Raw genomic sequence first — 20,229 nt, 5'->3', positions numbered from 1 at the left:
CTGCTGTACAGGGCGCCACCCCTGGGGTTGTCACTGGCCAGGCCTCCAAGGTGTCCAAGGCCTCTTTCAGCCCTTGTGGTGGGAAGTGGGATGGGGAGAGAGGCCTCCCCTGTTCTCAGGAGCACTGAGGGTCAGAGAGGCAGAGTCAGGCCCCTGGTTGTTCTCGCCTTTCAGCAAATGGCCATTTCCTGGGTGCTAGGTCTTGCCTGAGAGTGCCAGGAAGGCTGGTGTCGAGTCACAGCAGGCAGTTTCAAGAGGCCGAGGCCACTCTACAGGGACTTTCCCCCTCTACTGAGTGCTATTAATGGTATATCTCTGGCTTGTACGTGTGAAACAGGGCTCCTGATGACGTGATGGACAACCAACCAGTTTGCTTGGCACACACACTGAGTGGCCTCAGGAACACTCACCCTGACTCCTGGAGTCTGGTAGGGTGGTGTGGGGTTCCCTGAAGATCACACCACAAGTTTCTGATGGACCCAGGGTGGGAGCCTGCATCTCATGCTTCCTGGCCCAGAGGTCTTACTGCTTTAATCCTGCAGAAAGCAGGACTTGGTGTTTTGTAGAGCTGTTGACAGGCTGTCTGGCCAGCCCTGCAAGCTGCTCCTTTATTCTTGCCTAGAATCTGGTCCTGGCAGTGGCCAGCTTACACTTCGGCCAGGTTCCCAGGTGCCCACAGGTGGTGGCGCTTTGGGGTTTTGCCCTCTGAGCAGGACACAGGCACCCCTGGCTCCCTCCACAGGGGTCTAGGCCCACCCAGAATACTGGGTGTGTGCTCAGCGCTCACTTCCTACAGCATGTCAGCTGGAAAGGATCTGGTCTGGCCCTGGCTTTACAGACAGACAAACTGAGGCCCATCGGGCTGGGAGGATCCCACTAGGCCATGGTCTGGTTGGGTAGAACCAGGACTAACACCTCCCTTAGGCTCTTTGCCTAGTGAGCCTCTTGCTTCTCTTCTCATGGTGACCCTTGGACAAAGGGCAGTCCTTGTCCCCCCAGGCTCTTCAACAAAATGGAGAGAACCAAACAGCCTCAGTCTGGGAAGAGGTTGAGGAGTCCTCTCCATGCCTCCATTCTCCACGGCACACTAGCCCTACCTTTAACACTAGCAGGAGGTCCCTGTCAGCAGTTCCAGAATTATACAACTTAACAATCTCACCATCTTACAACTTTCATCATTAAGAGTTCCTCTAGATTTTTCCTCAGGTGTGTTTTCTTTGTAGAGTCAACAGAAGGTTGACTCTATGTTTAAAAATTATACTTAAGCACACATGGAACACACCCCTGGCCTTCCACACAGCACCAGGTCTTTCTGCTCTCCACCCCGGCCTCTCCACCCCCAGCACCAGGTCTCTCTGGTCTGCACCCCCACCCCCTCTACCGCCAGCACCAGGTCTTCCTGGTCTATATTTACACCAAAATTCAAGCAAGATGCAAAGAGGAAGGGGGTCTCAGAAGCCAGAGTCTGAAGCCACTTCTGATTCCGATCCTGCACTTGTGCTGTTGCCCCTCCCTGGATAAAGTCCCTGTGTCATTCCATGGACATCAGTCAGACCTGACACCCTATGACCAGTCAGGGAGACAAACCCCCATTTCTGCGCCAGCAGCAGGCATGCCAGGCTCAGGCACAGAACCTTCCCCTGACCCTCTTGGCATGAGAGAAAATACTAAAAGTAATTTAGTTCCACATTTGAACACTAAAAATTTTCAGACCCACTGGGCCATTTAATTTTTTTATGTGCTGTCCACACATCTACACAGCCCAAAACCATCCTCGAGACCTTTCACAGCCACTTGTCACCTAGCTGCAGCCGTGGTCTGCAGCCGTGGTCTGCAGCCGTGGTCTGCACCTGCTCCGTGACGCCGTTGCCTGGGGCTTCCTCTGCCCCTCCCTGCGGGCTCTTCTCCCCGCCCATGAGCTGGGAGCCCTCAAGAAAAGGACTCGCCTTCCCTTGGTCCAGGGCGACCCCAGTGTTGGCAGCAGGGCAGGTGGTGACTAGGGCTGGTTGCGCAGCTGCTGCGTTTTCATTCCTGTGTCCTGTATCGCTGGGCGGGCTGGGTGCTGTAACAGCCCGCGTTTTAAGTCGTTGAACATATAGAAGCTTGTTTTCCCCATTAAGTGAAGTTACACTGGTGGGTAAGAGCTCAAGGAGATTTTTGAGGGCCAGGCCCGGACATGGTGGTGCTTCTGGCTGGCACTCAGTGAGTGACATGGCCACGCTGACCTCAGGGAGGCTGGGAAGTGAAGGTCTGCGGTGATTCCAGGTGGGCAGGAGGCCGGTGGCGCGACAGGTGGCCGGCTCTGCCCGGAGCCCCCGCACCCCCTTCTCTGTGCTTTCTTGGTGAAGGGCTTGTAACCACTGTGGCTCCGACCTCGTGCTCCCTCTAGCTGTCGCTAGCCAGGAGCGTGCTGTTTCTGGGGTGGCGTCTTGTTCCCCCTAACTGCACAGGCTCCCTGGGGGACAGACGCTCCCCCCCCACCAGCTCTGAGCTTGGACGCGTTGGTGCTTCTCAATGCGTCACACTCACCCTTGGTGTCTATTTTTGAAAATGGAGATTCAGGGGACTTACCCCAGACTTACTGGTACGTTGGACCCTCAAATCTGCTTTCATAACACTGTCCCCAGTGAGCCTCATATATACGGTCTAGGAAGCTTCAGGTAACTGAAGACTTACCTTGATCGCGATGCGAGACAAGCATCTGTCAGATCTCAGAGGCTTCCTAGGCTGGACAAGGAAGCCCAGGCGGGAAAATGCGTTGTCCTTGGCCACGCCGCTGGGTAGAGAGGGGACCAGGGCCCCGGGGCCACTGGGGCCCTGCTCAGGATGGTGCCCATCACCCTTCCCAAAGCAAGCTGAGTCATGCCCGGCTTCTCTTGCATGCACACTGATAACTGAGGCCCGGGCCGTGTCCCTGCAGCCCTCCAGAGCCACTACTTCAGCCCGGCCTTTCAGCAGGAAGGTCCGTGGTGTGAGCCACCCTGGGGATCCTAGGTCCTGGCTACAAGGCCTCTGGAACTGTAGGGACTTCCCTGGGGTGGGGTGAGGAGCAGATCTGGTGTCCCCCAGGCCTCCCAGACGCCTCTCCTCGGATTCCAACCTCCTCCCCCACGGTCCCCCTCTCTTCACAACTTTAAACCATTTATCCTGACTCTGCTGAATGTTGCTCTATAGCAATTACAGTCACAGTTTGGGGTGCATACAGCACCCATGCCACTGAGCAGCTAGGGAGAAAGGAAGAGGGATCATGTGGTGGTGTCAAAGCCTGAGTCCCACTCTCAGTTGTTTTTTTTTTTTTTTTTAACTCTTTATTTATGTATGCAAGAGCTGGGGTGCAGACCAGAGGTGTAGGGGGTAAGAGGATTCACCTGAGACAGAGGGGGGAGCAGAACAGGTGGCTCTACTGAAATACACTGCTGCGCAGCGGGGAGACAGGAGAGGTCTGCTGCGCCATGTGGGTCAGCTCTCTGGCTGGGGATCAAACTCTTGCTGCAGTGGTTGCAGAAGGGGTTAAGACGCCGTTCTCAGTTCTTGTCACATCATCAGGTCGGACTCTGAGTCCAGCCCTCAGATTTGAGGGGAGGCCCGGTTCCCCAGGAACCAGCCTGGCTATCCAGCACCCGTACACCCTTCTCTCTTCTACCCTGGCCTCACCAGGCGACACAGGCTCCAGGACCCTCCTGTATGGAAGATGCAGTCCTGCCTGATGCGGACCTCGGTTTCCCCTCCTGTGTGGGTCAGTGTACCCATGGAAGAGCTGGGGGTACCAGCCTGGCCTGACATATTCCCTGGGCACAAGAGGGCCAGATAAGTTTCCCAAGTGTCAGGAACATTTAGCTTTAGGGCCAGGAGGAAGAAGAGAGCTGCAGCAGCAGGTAATTTCAGGTTTGAATCACTGAGCCTGTGATTTCTGTCCAAGGTGCCGTCCTGCTTCCCCTCCCCCACACCCCTACCGCCTTCTCCATCCCCACCTCACCCTGGCTTGACTTATCACCCCCACCCTGTGTCCTCCCATCCCATACCTCTTCTCCTGGCTGTGGAACAAAATCCTCTGCAGAATATTGGAGGTCTCAGAGACTAAAATTTAATATGTTCGGAACCAAGTCAGAACTTGGCTCATAACTGATTTCTCTCCCTGTGTCTGCCCCACCTTCCTAGTCCCCCACCTAGTCCCCCACCTTTGCAGCTTTGCAGTCTGCCTCTCTTCCCTTTCACCTGCAGCTCAGCCCCTACAGTGTTACAGTCAGCTCTCTCCTTTCAGGAGATTGGCTCAGTCACCAATCCTGTACTCAAGAAGGCCACCCAGCAAGCTTCTTCCCCTTCCATGCACCCTGCCTACAGCTAAAGGGCATGTGATCTGCCATCCCCAAGCCTGCAGAGACTCCCCTTTGCTCCCAGAGCAAAGCTCACACCTGGCTTGCTGTTCATGCCACGTTCAGCCCTGCAGCGCCCAGCTTCCAAGCAAGCACTGCCTGTAGCTGGGGGTTGTGGAGGGGTTAAAACTCAGTCTCTGCACTGAAAGAGTGAGCAATCCCCCAGCCACATCCTGCAGCAGACTCTCGTGCTGCCCTTCCGCTCTGTGGAGTACCTGGATGTGGCCCCTGGCAGAGGCAGCAGGATCAAAGGGCTTGGGCATGAATAGCCTGCGAGGGGCTGCCCGACTGGCAGCAGCCAAACTGGTAGAGCTGCAGAAGCCACAGGGAGGGTGGGGAAGCTAATTCAACCTCTGAGAAGTGGAAGCTCTTGGAGCTGGAGGAGGCTGTTAGGGGCCACTGCAGCCCCCCTCCCCACCCCCACCGTTTCCATGCAGGCCCCCACAGAACCCCATAGGCAGTGGGGAAGGAAGCTGAGCTCGTGACCACCTCCCTCTCTGGCCAATCAGCAGCCCTTCTGTACCCAAGCATGTAAACACAGTGATCGGCTGCTGGGTCCCTGCTCCATCACCGTGTGGGAGGTGGCAGGGGTCGGGGGACGGGAGGACAAGGGGGGTCTTTCCCTGGCCGACCACATTGCAGCATTTCTGTTGCTGTCCAGCCAAAGGTTGGCACATTCAATGAAGGGGTGAGCTGCCCACCCCACATTTGTCCAGCCCCAAACACACGACCCTCCCACTGCACACATGTTTTGGGGAGAGTCATGTTTTAAAAGGCTCCAATCAAATCACCCTTCTGGAGCTCGGTGACCTGTTTGCTGCAGGGAGCTCTTTTTCTCACTCAGCTGGTTTCCTGATGCTGAAATCTAGGCCTTGTCTTTCCTGGTCTAGTCTTGAGAAATCTGGGTTATTGTACTCTGTAAGCACCATTTCATCAGTCTCCTTCGTGAACCCCTCACTATCCTTCCCCTCCCCTAGCTCTCCCCCAGTGGGCTGGGGTGTGAGTGCTTGGCCTGGCACTGAGAGCACGAGGCTGGCTGAGGTGGGGCAGGGCCCCTCCACTGGGGAGGCAGTGGGTGCCTGTGGTCCTGCATCCCTGTGGCTGGGAAGTGCAGGCTGGCGAGGAGACTGTAGCATGTTCAGAGAGCATTTCCCCCGTTGTCGCCTGGCTGCTCCCGTACCAGTGCTCCCCAAACACTGCGTTTTGGTGTTACCTTCTCTCCTACCCCTCACTTAATTAGCTGGACTGTAATTTTCTGGGCCAGGGACCATATCTCGTTCACCACTGTGTCCCTGACACACGGGCGTTGCTTAATGGTGTGGGGTGAAGGATGTAGATGTGGAGCGTCTTTCTCAACCATGAGAGCCCAGCGAGGCAACCAGGGCTCCCTGGCAGCCATGCGCTTTCGGGCAAGGTCTGTGGGAGCTGACCTCAGAGCTGCTTTACAGGCGCTCGCTCAGCGTGGAGTCCATGGGCTTCTCTAGTAACACCAAAGAAAAAATTCTGAGTGAGCAGAACATGCAAGGACAACTTTACCAGCACAGAGCAGTCCTCTGCACCCCTGTAATTGCTCAGCTGCTTGCCCTGGAGGGCGAGGACAGGGAGGCGGGGTCCGGAACTTGCTGGCAGGTGCGGTGGCTTCTTCCTGCAGAGGGCCTGAGGGTGTCAGGGCAGAGGGGATCCTTGTGGGGAGGCAGCACAGTGATTTCTTTTGTTGCCTTGCAGCCACAGGGAATGGCAGCCTGAGGGCAAGGACCGTGCCCATCTTTTGCTTTCCCTGCCCAGAGTAATTCTGAGCAAGTGAGATCCTGCCTTGGCAACCCGGAGTCTGAGCATTCTCCATACCTGCACGTGGAGTGGGCCTGACGCTGGGCCTGGGGTCCCAAGCCCAGGTTTGCGCTGGGGAGCACACCCAGCCCTCGAGGCCTCCCCTTCTCTCCTGTGAACTGGCCATCCTGTGCGACTAGGTGCTCAGGTGGGCCAGCGTTAGATTGTGAGGACCCACGGAGGACCGCTAGGCATGGGGTGACGAGGGCTGTTTCAAAAAACCCTCGCTCAAGGCCCAGTGATTCCGTTGGGTTTGACTGGCCCGTGAAGCACGTGGGATTCTACGTGAAGCTGACTCTGCTCAAAGCTCTCCCGTGCAGGGCCCACCTATGAGAGTGGGGGGAAGAGGTGGGGGGCGTGGCGAGCTCTCAAGCAAACCAAAGCCTAGCTCCCCCTGGTGGCTTCATGAGCCTGCTTTTTGACCTGCGGAAGAGAAGACCTGGTGCAGTTTCCTGGATCTTCCTTTCTCTGTCTCATCCATTTCTCAAGGGGTTTATGAGGTTGAAGGTTGGCCATCGACCCTTGACCGTGGCCAGCCACGACAGGGTGGAGAGAGTGCATCTGAAGTCGGTTGGGGAGTCCCCCTACTTGAATCACCTAATAACTGGTTGCTTTAGAATATGGGTTCATCTCAAGGCTCCTTTCAGATCTAACCTAAGCTTCTTTGCCCTGCATTACCCACCCCTCCGCCGCAGGCATCTGGGAAGCTATAGACCCTCACTTAACTGCAACAGCTCCTGAAAGCTGCTGTCCAGATCATGTCGTGGGTTAAGCTGTTCCTTAGGGCACCAAGCAGCAAGGTGGTCTGGGTCTGGGGAACAGCCCGTTCCTGGGGGTCTTGGCCAACTGGCTTCAAAGTGGGGTCGTCTCCTCACTTGCTCAAATATAGAAAGTAAGGGAAGCCCCCAACACTGTGGGACCAGGTGAAAGGAGCTGGTTACATAGCCTCCAGCTTCCCTGCCCTTGGAATCATTTTTAAATTGTAATAAAACATGCAACAGATGAAATTTACCATTTTAACCATTTTAAAGAATATTGTTCTGTGGCGCCAAATGCATCCAGCCTGTGTGACCATCACTGGCTCCAACTCCAGGACTTTTTCATCTTCCCAGACTGGAACTCTGTTCCTATTAGACAATAACCCCTCATCTCCCCCTCCTTGTAAGCCCTGGCCACCACTGTTCTACTTTCTGTCTTTATGAAGCAACTGTTCTAGAAATCTCATTTAAGTGGAGTCATAAGTATCTGTCTTTTTGTGACTGGCGTATTTCACTTATTGTAAAATCTTCATCTGTGTTGTCACATAAGCAGGAATTGCCTTCCTTTTTATGGGTTAGTAATATTCCCTATCCCTATATAAGCGCATTTTGTTCATTCATCATTCATCGAAGGTTGCTTCCACTTTTTGACTGTGAATAATGTTACTATGAGCATGAGTTGTATAAATAACTGTTTGAATCCTTGTTTTCACTTCTTTGGCTTGTATACCCAGAAGTGGAATGGCTGGATTACAGGATAATTCTATATCTAGTTTGTCAAGAATCTCCACAGTCATCATACCGTTTTTCTAGTCCCGTCAACAGTACTTAACAATGCCAGTTTCTCCACATCCTCACTTGTTGCTTTCTGTGCTTGTGTTAATAGCTGTCCTAATAGGTGTAACTCATTGCCACATTGTGACTTTGATTTGCATTTCCCTAATGACTGGAGATGCTGAACATATTTCATGTGCTTATCAGCCATATATATGTCTTCTTTGAGGAAATGTTTTTGAACCTTTTATTTGAACCCTTTATTTTTCAATTGGGTTGTTTGGTTTTTTGTTTTTGTAGGACTTCTTTGTATATTCTGGATATTGATCCCTTATCAGAAATTGGGTTTGCAACGGAATCTCCTTTAAATTTGTTCGGAAAGAGCCGAGTTCAGCCCTGGGAGACACTGGAATCTAGGACTGGGTATCGAGTCCCATTCACCCCTCTTACCCTAGGTATCCCACTGCAGCACAAATTCGATCCCCAGCCAGGGAGCTGACCCACCTGGCGCAGCAGACCTCTCCTAGCTCACCCGCTGCTCCCCTCAGCAGTGTATTTCAGTGAGTCCGCCTGTTCTGCTCCCCACTCTGTCTCTGGTGACTCCTTACCCAACTCCCTTGCACCTCTAGCCTACACCCCAGCTCTTGTATGCATAAATAAATAAATCTTTAAAATAAAAAATAAGAGGGAGACCACAGCCCAAAGACAAAAGCACTTAGGGACTGAAAGGGATCAATGTTAAAGGCAAGAGGACCCCTGTATCAAGCTCATCCCACCAAGCAAACTTCCCTGTGTCCTTCCAGACAAGTGACTGCTGATGGGAAAACACTCCTGATGGTGGTTAACTGGTGCCATTTACTGGAGTTTGTAATGTACGCCTGTGCTGAGTACTCCAGATGCTGGGCTCATAAATGTATAAGCAAACGTGTGTGTACCACATGAATGTATATGCAAAGCCTTGTTATCTGCATTTCACAGAGAATGACTTTCCCAAGTTCACAGTTGACCGAGGGCAAACCTGAATGGGCCAGACGACATGCAGAGTGGGCTAGCGGTGAAGAGCAAGCAGGGACTCTGGGTGATAACTCCCCTCCTTCAATGAGCTGTTCGGGGGTCCAATGAGATAGTGACTGCAGCCCTTACACAACGCCTGCATGTTGGGAATTTTACTATGATGAGACCCCGCAGAGCTCCAGCCTCGGTTGCTGTAGTTCCAAGGCCACAAGGTTCTCCCTGCCTCTTGTGTGGGGTCGCTGCACCCTGCTTCTGACTTACCCAGGAACCCGTGTTCCTGCCTGGAGACCGAGATGACCGTCTGAAAGTGAGGAACACGTGCCCAGGTGCCAGCATGTGCTGGCAGCCCAAGAGCATCTCCTGGCATGACATTTGCTCTGCCTGCCCCGCCCCCCACCCCTCAGGGCTGATCTGTGCTCTATCCTAGGCTCTGTGCTTGTTTTGGTGTCACGCAGTGAGTCGGGGGGGTGGGGGACCCCCAGGGCTCTCTTGGTTCTTTTCTTTGGTGAGGAAAGAATTCAACTTTCAGGCAAGATTACAGAAAAGCAAGTGATTACTGATAGTAGGAAGGACAGGAAAGGTCTGAGCAGAGAAGGATCCCAAATGGGTAGCTGCTGAGGGTGAGAAGTAGGTGCTTATGTGGGTACAGTGGGCAAGGAGTGGGGGTGTGGCTGTTGGGTGTCTCCATGTTGTGTCTCTTGCTGATTGGCTGGGCCCGTGGGGTCTCCTAGGCTAACGATGCCCACTGAGTCTTCCCTCGCTGCCTGGCCTGCCTTCGGAACCAGCTTTGGCCTGTTGCTTTAGCATTGTGCTATTGTGTTGGTGCACATTCCAATTTTAATTGGGCTTGGGGACGTCCTCCTGGATCCACGATTGTTCTCCAGTCAGACTGATAAATGGACCTAGGGCACCTGGGCTTGGGGGCGCTCTCCTGGTTCCTACTGATTGCTCAGATTGAAAATGGGCTCAGGGCTTGGGACACCCTGTTTCTAACTTTCTGTGCCCATTTCCTAACTTCCTCCTTCGGTAGCACCTGTCTCTCAGACAACTGTGGGCACCAAGGGGGAATGGATGTCCTGAGCTAATCCCATGCAGGCTTTGTGGACTCCACCCCCACTCCAGACCAAAGCCATCAAGACATTGGGAAAGACAAATCCCGTCACCACCAAAGGGAAGGTGGCTGGGACCTGAGGGCGGAGTTAAGCAGCCAGGTTTGGTATAAAAACCAGACACATGGGCCCTGGGGTCTCACTCTTGGTTTTTTTTTTTTTAAGATTTATTTATTTATTTATTCATTCATTTATTTATACAAGCACTGGGTACAGTCAGAAGCGCGGGAGGGTGAGAGAATTCACCAGAGCCAGAGCGGGGAGCAGAGCAGGCAGAAGGACCGAAGTACACTGCTGAGGGGAGCAGCGGGCGGCAGGAGAGGTCTGCGCGCCATGTGGGACCCTCCTCTGGTGGCCGGGGAGCAGCCGGGGATCGAACTGGCGCTGCAGAGGCTGCGGGCAGCTTCGCAACCCAGCGCTCAACCGCTGCGCCACCGGGGAGGCCCTCACTCTCGATTTTGCCTCTTGGCTTTACGACTCGTGGCTCACCGCCAGCTCTGAGTGCCATTTGGGATTCCAGGTCGGCAGAACCGGTAGGACACATTTAAGACTTTATTTCCCACTCTTTTCCCCTGAGTTGTACATTTTTTTATTTCCTCTTCCCTTGTGAATAAATCTTTTATTAACCTTTTGTGTGTGCCTGCAGTGAAGTAGTAAGTCCATTTAAGTGCTCGGGTGAGGACCCCCAGTCAGGCAACCCTTTTTATATCGGGGCTGCCCTGTAACAGCTTCACACCAGGGCCAAATGCACTGCTGCTGGGAGATTTGCTAAGAGCTGAGAAAGAGGAAATGTGGCAAAGCTTCATGGTAAATGGTTTCCGGGGTAGTTTTTGTTTTGTTTTGTTGAACCTTGTGAGTTTAAGGAGGTAGAACCCTACTGAGCTTGGCTAGTTGGGGTCTTGCTGACGAGCAGAGAAAGCAAGAAACAGAGATGAGAGAAGTGGAGCTGTGGAGCCTAGAGACGGCCTCCCCCACTTAGAGACTAGTTACTGCTCCTTGTCCGCTGTCCGGGCGCCCACCTGTGTCCTGAGGGCCCCATCCCCACACCCAGTTCTCTGAACAGAAGAGGAAGTAGTGATGAAAGATACCACCCTATTTTATTTGTAAAATCCGAGGACTGCCCCGGGGCCAGAGAGCACTCTGGTCTCACTTCATGATTTCACAGATGAAGAAACTGAGGCCCTCAGGGGAAGTGACTCTGCTGGAGATCACAGGTCATTCCTGGTCTTGCTTTTGTTGCCACAAGGAAACTGCAAGGGGCTGAGCCAGAGGGGGACTTCCAGCTGAAGCCTGCAGCCCCCCCAGCCCAGACCTTCCCAGCATCACAGTGGCTTGCAGGGCCGGCCTTGCCTCACCTGGGTGGGGTCTGTGCTGGACTCTGGGCTGGGAACCTCCCACCCTGCCCGCGCCTGCCACCCAGTCAGCGCCACTTCTCTTGGTGTCCTTGGTGGTCAGTCCAGGGTGTAGCTGAGACCCGCAGCAGGGCACCACAGAAGCACAGCCACCAGACACCCTTCTGCCTGCCTCCAGGGAGCAGCTAACTGGGGAGGTGGGAGTAGCATATGTGAAACGATAATTAAACAATAAAAGGCAGCATTTAATTAGATGCTAAATGTAGCCATACAGACTCCGAAGACATCTCTGTAGTCCTTGCAGCAGTGGATTTAATGCTCACAAGCCCTGCAGCGCTCTACACCGTGTGGTAATTTGCGGTTTTGCTAAGATAGGAATCAGGCTTGGGTCATGGGCTAGAGTTTGGGGGTGAAACTCTGAGCTCTGAGTGAGCCTCGCTGCCCAGCCAGCTCCATGCCCCCATGCCTCCTTGCTGGAGAAGGGGGGAGGGTCTGCTGAGCCCCAGGGAAGTGACGACACCTTTGTCTGCCAGTGGAAAGCCTCCATTAAGTGAAAGCTAGTCACAAAAAGCCATGGACTGTGGCGTGAAAAAACAACTCTTGATAGAAAGATGATTCAGGTGAAAGGCAGGGACCTGTACAAACCTGTATATGTGCATATAATGGATAGCTTCAGAATTAAAACGTCTGGGGTCTAATACATCAGGAGAATGAGTGATGCGTTTGCTATGGGTCAGAGAAGTTTCATCAGGAAACTACCCAGAGGAGATGAAGCCAGGGGAGGTGGGCTGGGTGTTGCACAGGGGAGAAGCTGTGCAGATGGGTGTTGAGCAGAGGCTGGCACACTCCTGCCGGTGGGCAAATGCCCATAGGTGCAGCATTCTCAAGAGACAGCCACACTCATCCTATGGCTGAGTTGGTGCAGCAGAGACTGCATGGCCTGCAGGGCCCCTGACAAGCCCCCTGCTGGTTGAGAATGGCGCCAGAGGGACGTGAGGAAGGAGGCTGGCGTGGAGTGGCAAGGCCTTGTGTTGGCACAAGACACACCTTTGGGTGGGCTTAACCACTTCCCAGACACTTCTGTGCCCATCACCTCTCTTGGTTCTGCCTTCGCATCAACCCAGCAACAAAAGATTCTAATCCCAAATTTATCACTGACAAAACTGAGGCTGAAAGAGTTTATCTGACCTTTCCCGATCACTTCATTAGTAATGGGGTAAGAGTCCAAGTCCTGCGGAATTTCCTAGGTCCGCTCTGTGCCAGGCCGCACTTGGGCTCGGGAGCCCGCATGGACAGCGGGGGTGCAGGTCCTCTCACGGAACACAGCCCGGAGTGAGGCGCGAGACTCGCTGCACTGAGATCCCTAAGAGAAAGGGGGTCTCTCTTCTTCCTGCAGGCCCTGGGGGGCCCTGAGGGGCTCTGCATGCTCAGTGCCACACAGAGGAAGTAGACATAGGGTGTAGGTCATTGAGGAACTTCGGGGTCGTTGGGAAGAAAACCCAAGGCAGAGGTGGACTTGGAGGTGAATGCAGGTCGAGGCGTATCTGGCTGGCGGGTGGCGTGAGCGTTAGCTGTAGGGCAGCCTCGGCCTTGCCGGCTCCTGGTGAAAGGATGAAGGATGCTCACAGAGCTGGGCTGAGGGTGGGTGAGCTGATCCTGCGCAGGGCGGGAACAGCTCTGGTAAGGCGAGGCCATGTGAGCAGCAGCACCATTCAGGATGGGGAGGCCCCCAGGAGAGCAGGTGCAGCAGGAAGAGGCTGGCACCATCTGAGAGAGGGGGAGTGACTTCTTTGGCCAAAAATGAGGTTTGTGTGATTTCGGTCAAGGAAAAATCGGCTTGAATATAGCTGGTGGTTCCACGCTGAGAGGGGGCATTTGCTCTCCCCCGCCCGACCACTGGGGGCTCGCTCGCGGCTGAGCTTCCAGGAGCTGCTCTGTGCTCAGCTGGAGCCCCAAAGCCTCTCAGACCCCTGGTCATGCCCCAGTGACAAAATGAAGACTTCACACATGTTGCTGAGTGGAATGCAAAATTGACCAGTGTTTTGTTTTGTTTTTCTTAAAATAAGATACAATAAAATTCAACTTAGGGCAAAGGTGCTGGGAGACAGGCCCCAGACAAGATGGTGCTCTTGTTGTTAAGGGTATTTTAATAGAGCCTAAGGGAGCCTCTCCACTCTGACCCCTAGAGGCTGGATAGCCTCTTCAGCTGGGCTGCACCCCAATAAACTTGAGCGCTAACAGATCTCCCATGACTTGGACACATGAGTGTGAACCAGTTTTTCATCCGGGCCCTGGACGTGCCTGGTGCACTGGGAACATTGCAACTACCTGCCACCTGCACCGGAAGCCTCAGCAGAGTCGATGGGGCCAGTGCAGCTGCTCTGAGATGTGTGGATCCCTAGGGGAGGCATCCCCAGGCCAGTGCCTGTGCTGTTAAACCATGGCAGAGAGAGACCCCATTCTGTGTCCATCTTGGGGTGGCCCAGAGACAAAAGGCTATCTGCTTAGTTACTAGAAATGGGAGTCTTTGCCTTCATCTCTGAAGATTACTTTATTATTTGTCTCATTCACACAGCAGGTGCTGCCTTTTAGTTAAACCACTGGGGAAGGGGATATCTGTGGGCACCAAAGTGTCCTCTGCAGGGCCTCCCTGGTGGCACAAGGGGTTAAGATGCAGCCTGTGAAGCTGTCTGCAGCCTCTTCAGCACGAGTTCGATCCCCGGCCGGCCAGGGAGCAACCCACATGGCACAGCAGACCTCTCCTGGCTCGCCCACTGCTCTCCTCAGCAGTGTACTTCAGTCAGTCTGCCTATTCTTTTTTTTTTTTTTTTTTCAGTCTGCCTATTCTGTTCCCCACTCTGTCTCTGGTGAATCCTCTCACCCCAGCACCTCTGACCTGTGCCCCAGCTCTTGTATGCATAAATAAATAAATCTTTTAAAAACAAAACAAAAAAAAACAAAGTGTCCTCTGCAGCTGGATGGGGCCCCCTGAGATCTGCAGTCGCCTGCAAGGGGATGCTACTGTTTCTTTTCAAACATTACTGCACATCATAATCACCCAGAGATTTTAAGCATCCCAGACTGCACCCCAGATCAGTTATAGCACAACTTCCTGGGATGGGCTCCGGATGTAGTGTTTCGTCCACAAATGCGTCCATATGCAGCCAAGTTTGAGGACCACGGCCTCTATTCTATATCATCTCTTGGATAGGAAAGGATTAGTGGGCCCTGGAGGCTGTGCTGACGGATTGGCTGAACTATTTTGGGAGGTGATTCATTCAGTCCGTGGGTCAGAGCTCGTCTGCCAGATTTAGTGTGGGCGGCAGCCACCCCTGCCCAAGGGCTGACGTGCCGTGTGTGAGATTTGGCATGTTGGCCTCACAGGGCCCCCAGCATTCCCAGGCCCAGATGCCATGTTCTGAGTAGGTCCTGGAATGTGGGGGTGCCAGGGCTGGCTTGCATCACTTCCCCAGGTTTGTGGTGGGAAAGGGAGAAAACAGATGGGTTTATCTGCCGAAGAAAAGGGGAACAGGAAGACAAGCACCTAGGCAAAGGCCCCTCTGACTCGCTTATTCACAACCAGGTCTGGATACTGGCCTTTGAAAGCCGGGACACAGCCATCTTTTCTGACAGGGTAATGGCTGTAGCTAAGTTGGAAACTCTGAGATCTTCCAGGGGATTCTAGAGTTTTCTTTCCATTGTTTAACTCCTTTTTGTAGATTAGTATGAGAACGTCATTCACTCCTGAGGAGTGACACTCTGTATGCCTCAGAGGTGGACGGAAGGGAGCACACAATAGTGGCTGGACACCTGTCTTCTCCCACTGAAAGCCCCACAGGGCGGACAGGGGAGGGCAGGCCCAGCCACATCTGTCCCATGGGGCTGGGTCTTCAGGAACTGGGGGAGGAGATGAGCTCCATTTTGAGGGTCCCTGGGTTAATGAGTCAGCCATAAATAAAGACCGTCAGAGGTCACACCACCTGACACCTCATGCCAACAGGGGAAATCCTGGGGATCACTTCCCCTCAGTGGCCTTTGATGGAGTTAAGATCCAGGTGCAGAGCCTGAGTGGCCACACAGGAAAAGGGTGGCCATGCGTCCTGGTAGCTGCTTCTCCCTCAGAGGCTGCCATCTTCTCAGAGGACACCATGCCCCTGGGTCCTGAGAGTTCTTGGGGTCACCCTCGGCAGACACACGTGGGTGAAATCTTCACAGGCAGCCCCCCTTAGAGGCCTGGCTTAGCAGTGAGCACGTGGGAGTGGTGGGCCTGCCCTTCTTGGGGGGGTATTGGGTGACATGGGCAGAACCAGGCTCCAGACCCAGATGAACTTGGCTCCAGCCCTGCTCACACACACTGGTAGGGGACCACAGACACGGTTCAGACCTGCGCTGAGCCTCAGTTCTGCGGCCTCAGTTTTGCAGGATAGGAATGCCAGTGTCCTGCTAAGAGAGGGGCAGCAGGCCAGCTCAGTGCCTGCATGCTCAGCATTCCAGGAGAGTGACAGGGAAAGCTGCTGTGGCGAAAGGGGATGCCATGCACCTTGCTGCTGAGGGGTGGGACCATACCAGCACCCCTGGAAGCCACAGAACATGATGTTTTACTGGCTCTTGGGGTTGGGAAGTGGGAGGAGGAAGTGGCAGCCTGCGCCTCAGGGTGCACATGCCCCCAGAGGGGCATGATGAGGGGCGGGGCCAGAGCAGCCTCTCTGGCGGAGAGATTCAATGGGGCGGGAGGAAAGGAGGGGTGAAGGGAACTGTGAAGCCCCCCAGCCAGACCAGACACCCACAGGATGGGGCTTGGGGGTGTCAGGGAGGCGGCCTAGAGAGCAATCACCCCACCTTTTGGCTTCATTTTGTTGTCGGGGGAATCCTGACAACCCCCTACCCTGAGTCTACTGACTTCTAAGATCAATTCAATTCTGGGTGAATTTTGACCAACCCGCTTATTCCTCTATACTGTGACGCCGGCACCCCACCGGCACCCCCCCCCCCACCAACACGAATACAAAACTGGGAAGTGGTGATGAACTTGAGAAGAAAGCCAAGGAGTTGACCTGGGTGTGAGTTGAGTTGCTTAGACCCTTATTCACCCCTGAACATTGCCCTACCCCCCAGTTCCTCAGCTTTGTCCTTCCCTTATCCCAGGCCCAGGGGGCAGAGACAGACCAGGGGAGCAGATGAGAACGAGGAATCAGGGTCTGGGGAAGAACGAGGCAGAACAGACCTGGAGTCTCCTTGCAGTTCTGCTCTCACGAGCTGCAGGACTTCAGGAAAGGCGCCGAAGCTCTCAGAGGTTCAGCTCATAAGGATTATGCACACCAGGGACTCGGCACTGGGGGACCTGAGTCATTGAGGGGTGCCTCTGGGCCCCAGCAGAGGAGGTGCCTCTGGTCACATAGACCTGCCCCCACCAGCTCATCACCCACCGGACAAACACCTTCACTTGCCGTGGGCAGCATGGCATGTGTGTCGGCCTGGGCCCCCTGATGTCCTGCCCCCTGTGCTGGCAGTTCCCAACCGTCCCTCTCCTATGGTTCTGGGTCATTTCCTGAGGAGATACACATGTTTCTGTGGGTCTCTGTGGCCCCCAAAAGCACCTCCAGGGCATCTCTGGAGGCACGTGGGACTCACCTGTCCTAGAGGGTCAGGCACACCCTGAGGGTGCGCCTAAAATGGGTGCTTTGCTCCAATCTCACAAGTGAGGAGGTGTTGATGCCTGTTACCACCCCAGGGGAGGCACAGCTGGGGCTTGACCTCTGACCTCACCCCATGTCCCTGCCACACCCATCCCACCATGCGGCCAGCGAACCCATCATCTTAATCAGAGGCCTTTGGGGGGCTGTGCAACAGCTCCTCGTCCTGAGCATCCTCACTCTGTCTGTTCCAGGATGTGTGCAAGCCAGCCGAGGAGGTGCGGCGGCCACCCACTCTCCAGGAGATCAGGCAGAAGATCGAGAGCTACAATAGCCTGGAGAAGAACTGCCTGGGCATGAAGCTGGTGAGCGCCTGCCTGGTGGCCCCTGGGGCTGCCGCTGCCCCCGTGGACCCTCCCCTTTCTCTGAGCCTCTGGGGCCTGGGCCGTGCAGGCTGACTGCCTGGGCTGTCTGGGCCTGGCATGCTTTGGGGAGGAAGAATGAGCTTTAGAATAAGATCCAGAGTCAACCTCTGGGCGGCCTTTTTGCTCGTGACTTTCGGAAACTTACTTCTCTGAGGGTCAATACACAATAGAGATATTAGTGCCCATTTGTCCAAGCTCAAAGGCCTTTGCCGGGCCCCAGAGCCCTGACAGCTACTCTAGCTCCTTCTCCCCCCATCGTGGTTGCTGCACAGCCACAGCCCTGTCTGGGGACACTGCCTTAGATGGTGCTCAGGGTTGGGGAAGAGGGACGCAGGAGGGCAGCCACTTTGTGCCAAGTTCCTAAAAGCCCTGGTGGGAGGGCATGGGGGCGGGGGGGGGGGGGGGGGGACGGGGACAGAGAAGGTAGAACTCCGCCCCCTGCTGGCGGCTGGCTGCAACTAGCTCTTGAGTTCTCAGCCTAAGTCCAGTCACTTACGTGCAGGGGCTTAAAAGGCTTGTGGGCTGTGGGCGCTTTAGAAAGAGAAGTGGGAGGAAATCCACGAGGCTGGGTCCCCACGGACCTTACTCAGAGCCCTCTGCTTGTCCCTGGCTAGACAGCAAAATCTAATCCCTGCCCCTTCGAGTGTGGGCTCACCAAGGGCAGTCAGCATCTGCCTGGTGGCGGAGGGTTTGGGCAGGCAGCCTCCCCCTGGGCCTATGACCCAGAGTGACAGGATCGCGTGAGGCCGCGCGGCCCTGACCCCATGAGGCCTCCCCACCCACAGAGCGAAGACGGCACCTACACGGGCTTCATCAAAGTGCACCTGAAGCTTCGGCGGCCGGTGACGGTGCCTGCGGGGATCAGGCCCCAGTCCATCTACGACGCCATCAAGGAGGTGAACCTAGCGGCCACCACGGACAAGCGGACGTCCTTCTACCTGCCACTGGATGCCATCAAGCAGCTGCACATCAGCAGCACCACCACGGTCAGCGAGGTCATCCAGGGGCTTCTCAAGAAGTTCATGGTCGTGGACAATCCCCAGAAGTTTGCGCTCTTCAAGCGGACACACAAGGACGGGCAAGGTAGGAGAGGGCAAAACCAGAAACCCCCTCTGCTCCTGCCGAGCACTTCAGGCCTCATGTGAGGCGGGGGTTCGGGGCACAGCCTCCCACAAGGTGCCCCCCTAGTTGGCGGCCACACATGTGCTGTGGGCTGCTCCCCTAACTCACTCCACTCAAGGCTCAGAGAAGCCACACCTGGGCTCCCACCCCTATCTGTGGAGTGGGGGCAGACCCCACCACCAGGAGATGACCCCCTGGGAGGTCATACTTCCTGCTCTGAGCAGTCACAGAGAGTGTTGTCGCCTCCCCCTCGTCAGGCTCATGTCACCCCGAAGGGCGCTGTGTCCGCTTCAGCTTATAACCACCCTCCTCTGTTTCCAACGTGCTCCTGTCACCGGGCCCCAGCCTGTCTTTTCAGAGATGACTCCTAACACCCCCTCTTGGCTTGCAGTCCTCTTTCAGAAGCTGTCCATTGCTGACTGCCCCCTGTACCTGCGCCTACTCGCCGGGCCCGACACGGATGTCCTCAGCTTTGTGCTAAAGGAGAATGAAACTGGAGAGGTGGAGGTAGGTGGGGCCTGCCTGTAGCATGACCCCCGCCCTCAGGGCCATGGGCTGGGAGTGTGGGAGTCGGGGGGTGTCCTCACTGTCCAGCGGCAGCAGGCCCCTGCCACAGCAGCAGGGGAAACTGAGTTGCAAGGACCTGACCCTGGGTGCGGGGTGGGGTCGGCGTTCCAGCCAGGACAGTGAGCGCCCTGGGGTAGTAAGTCAGGGCCTCTTTCTATTAAGGCCTGTGGAAAGAAAGGGTTTCTTTCTTGTGCTTTATTTCTGAAAACTCAGGGTAGAGGGGCACAGAGAAACTCGCTGTGCTCAGGCCCGTTGTTTTGTTCCGAGATTGCCTAAGGCCTAGCAAGTTCCATCTCCGGACTCCACTGGGTATAGACATTTTGGAGCCATTTCTCTCTCCCTGGTTCTTAAAAACTGACCTACTTCACCCAAGGGGAACTAAGAAAGGTCCAGTCTGGTGGTGTAAATGGAATGGAGCAAGCTGGCATGCCCCTGGGGTTCTGGGGAGAGCGGCCTTGGAGGTCCCTGTGGAGGTCTGGGGGTTAGGCATGCTGTGCTGTCCCTTCTCTCTGCTGCAGCCAGCTCTGCCTCTGTCTGTTTTATATGCTGGAGTGTGTGGAAGGTTTGTTTGGAAGAAGTATTCCACTGAAAATGTTTGAACACTGTTGTCCCGTAGAAGCTCACAGGGCCCAGGGTTCAGAGACCTGGCTTCTAGCTAGGGTTCTGTTGCCATGAGCTCTGTGATTGTGGTTAAACCACCTTCCCTCTGTGGTCTTCAGTTTTCTCATTTAGCCACGGTGGGAATTAAACCAGATAAATTTTAATATTCCTTTGTGCTCGAAATCCCTGGCACTGTGGGGCCTCAGCACCTGGGTCAGCCCGAGAGAAAGTCAGGCTTGCTTTCTGCCCTTGGCAGCTACGGCTCTTCCCGTCAGGCCTGAGCTGGCCAGGCTGTGTGGCCAGACCTCGCTGTCTGCCCTGCTGGCTGGGGGAGCCCGAACCCTCGTCCCACAGTAGGTTGGGGAATATGGGTGGTTTCCCTGAGTTCTCATGACCCACGAGATCAAGGGAGCGTTAGGCCAAAGCACAGAAGCCCAAGCTCAAGTCATTTCCCCTCCAGCTGCATGTTGGGAGCCAGGAGGGATCACCCCAAGCAAGCAGGCCTGTGGGGACCCCTGGGGCTCCAGCACGCCTGTTAAGATCTGTGCTGCTGCAGAGAAAACATGAGATTATTTTTTTTTATTTATTTTATTTTTTTTTATAAATTTTATTGTTATATTCCCCATACAATTGCAGTCCCCCCATTCTGACCCCAATCCCTCCCATCCCGCCCCC

General features: G+C 54.8%; 1 protein-coding gene across 2 annotated transcripts in view; it reads left to right on the top strand.

Moving 5' to 3' along the window:
* The window catches only part of RASSF5 (Ras association domain family member 5), a gene marked incomplete at both ends in the record, with an annotated part of 60,566 nt that overhangs the window by 39,371 nt on the left and 966 nt on the right, over window positions 1-20,229 (top strand). For both annotated transcript variants that reach the window (XM_084245943.1, XM_084245944.1), the window contains 3 exons: window positions 17,095-17,205; window positions 18,051-18,348; window positions 18,779-18,894. In XM_084245943.1, the coding sequence (XP_084102069.1) occupies window positions 17,095-17,205; window positions 18,051-18,348; window positions 18,779-18,894 (525 nt within the window). The remainder of the gene's footprint in view (window positions 1-17,094; window positions 17,206-18,050; window positions 18,349-18,778; window positions 18,895-20,229) is intronic.

The sequence above is a fragment of the Talpa europaea genome (genome assembly GCF_964194135.1).
Source record: "Talpa europaea genome assembly, chromosome: 10".
NCBI lineage: Eukaryota > Metazoa > Chordata > Mammalia > Eulipotyphla > Talpidae > Talpa > Talpa europaea.
The sequence above is the reverse complement of the archived record's forward strand: the minus strand, read 5'-3'. Positions and strand labels throughout refer to the sequence as shown.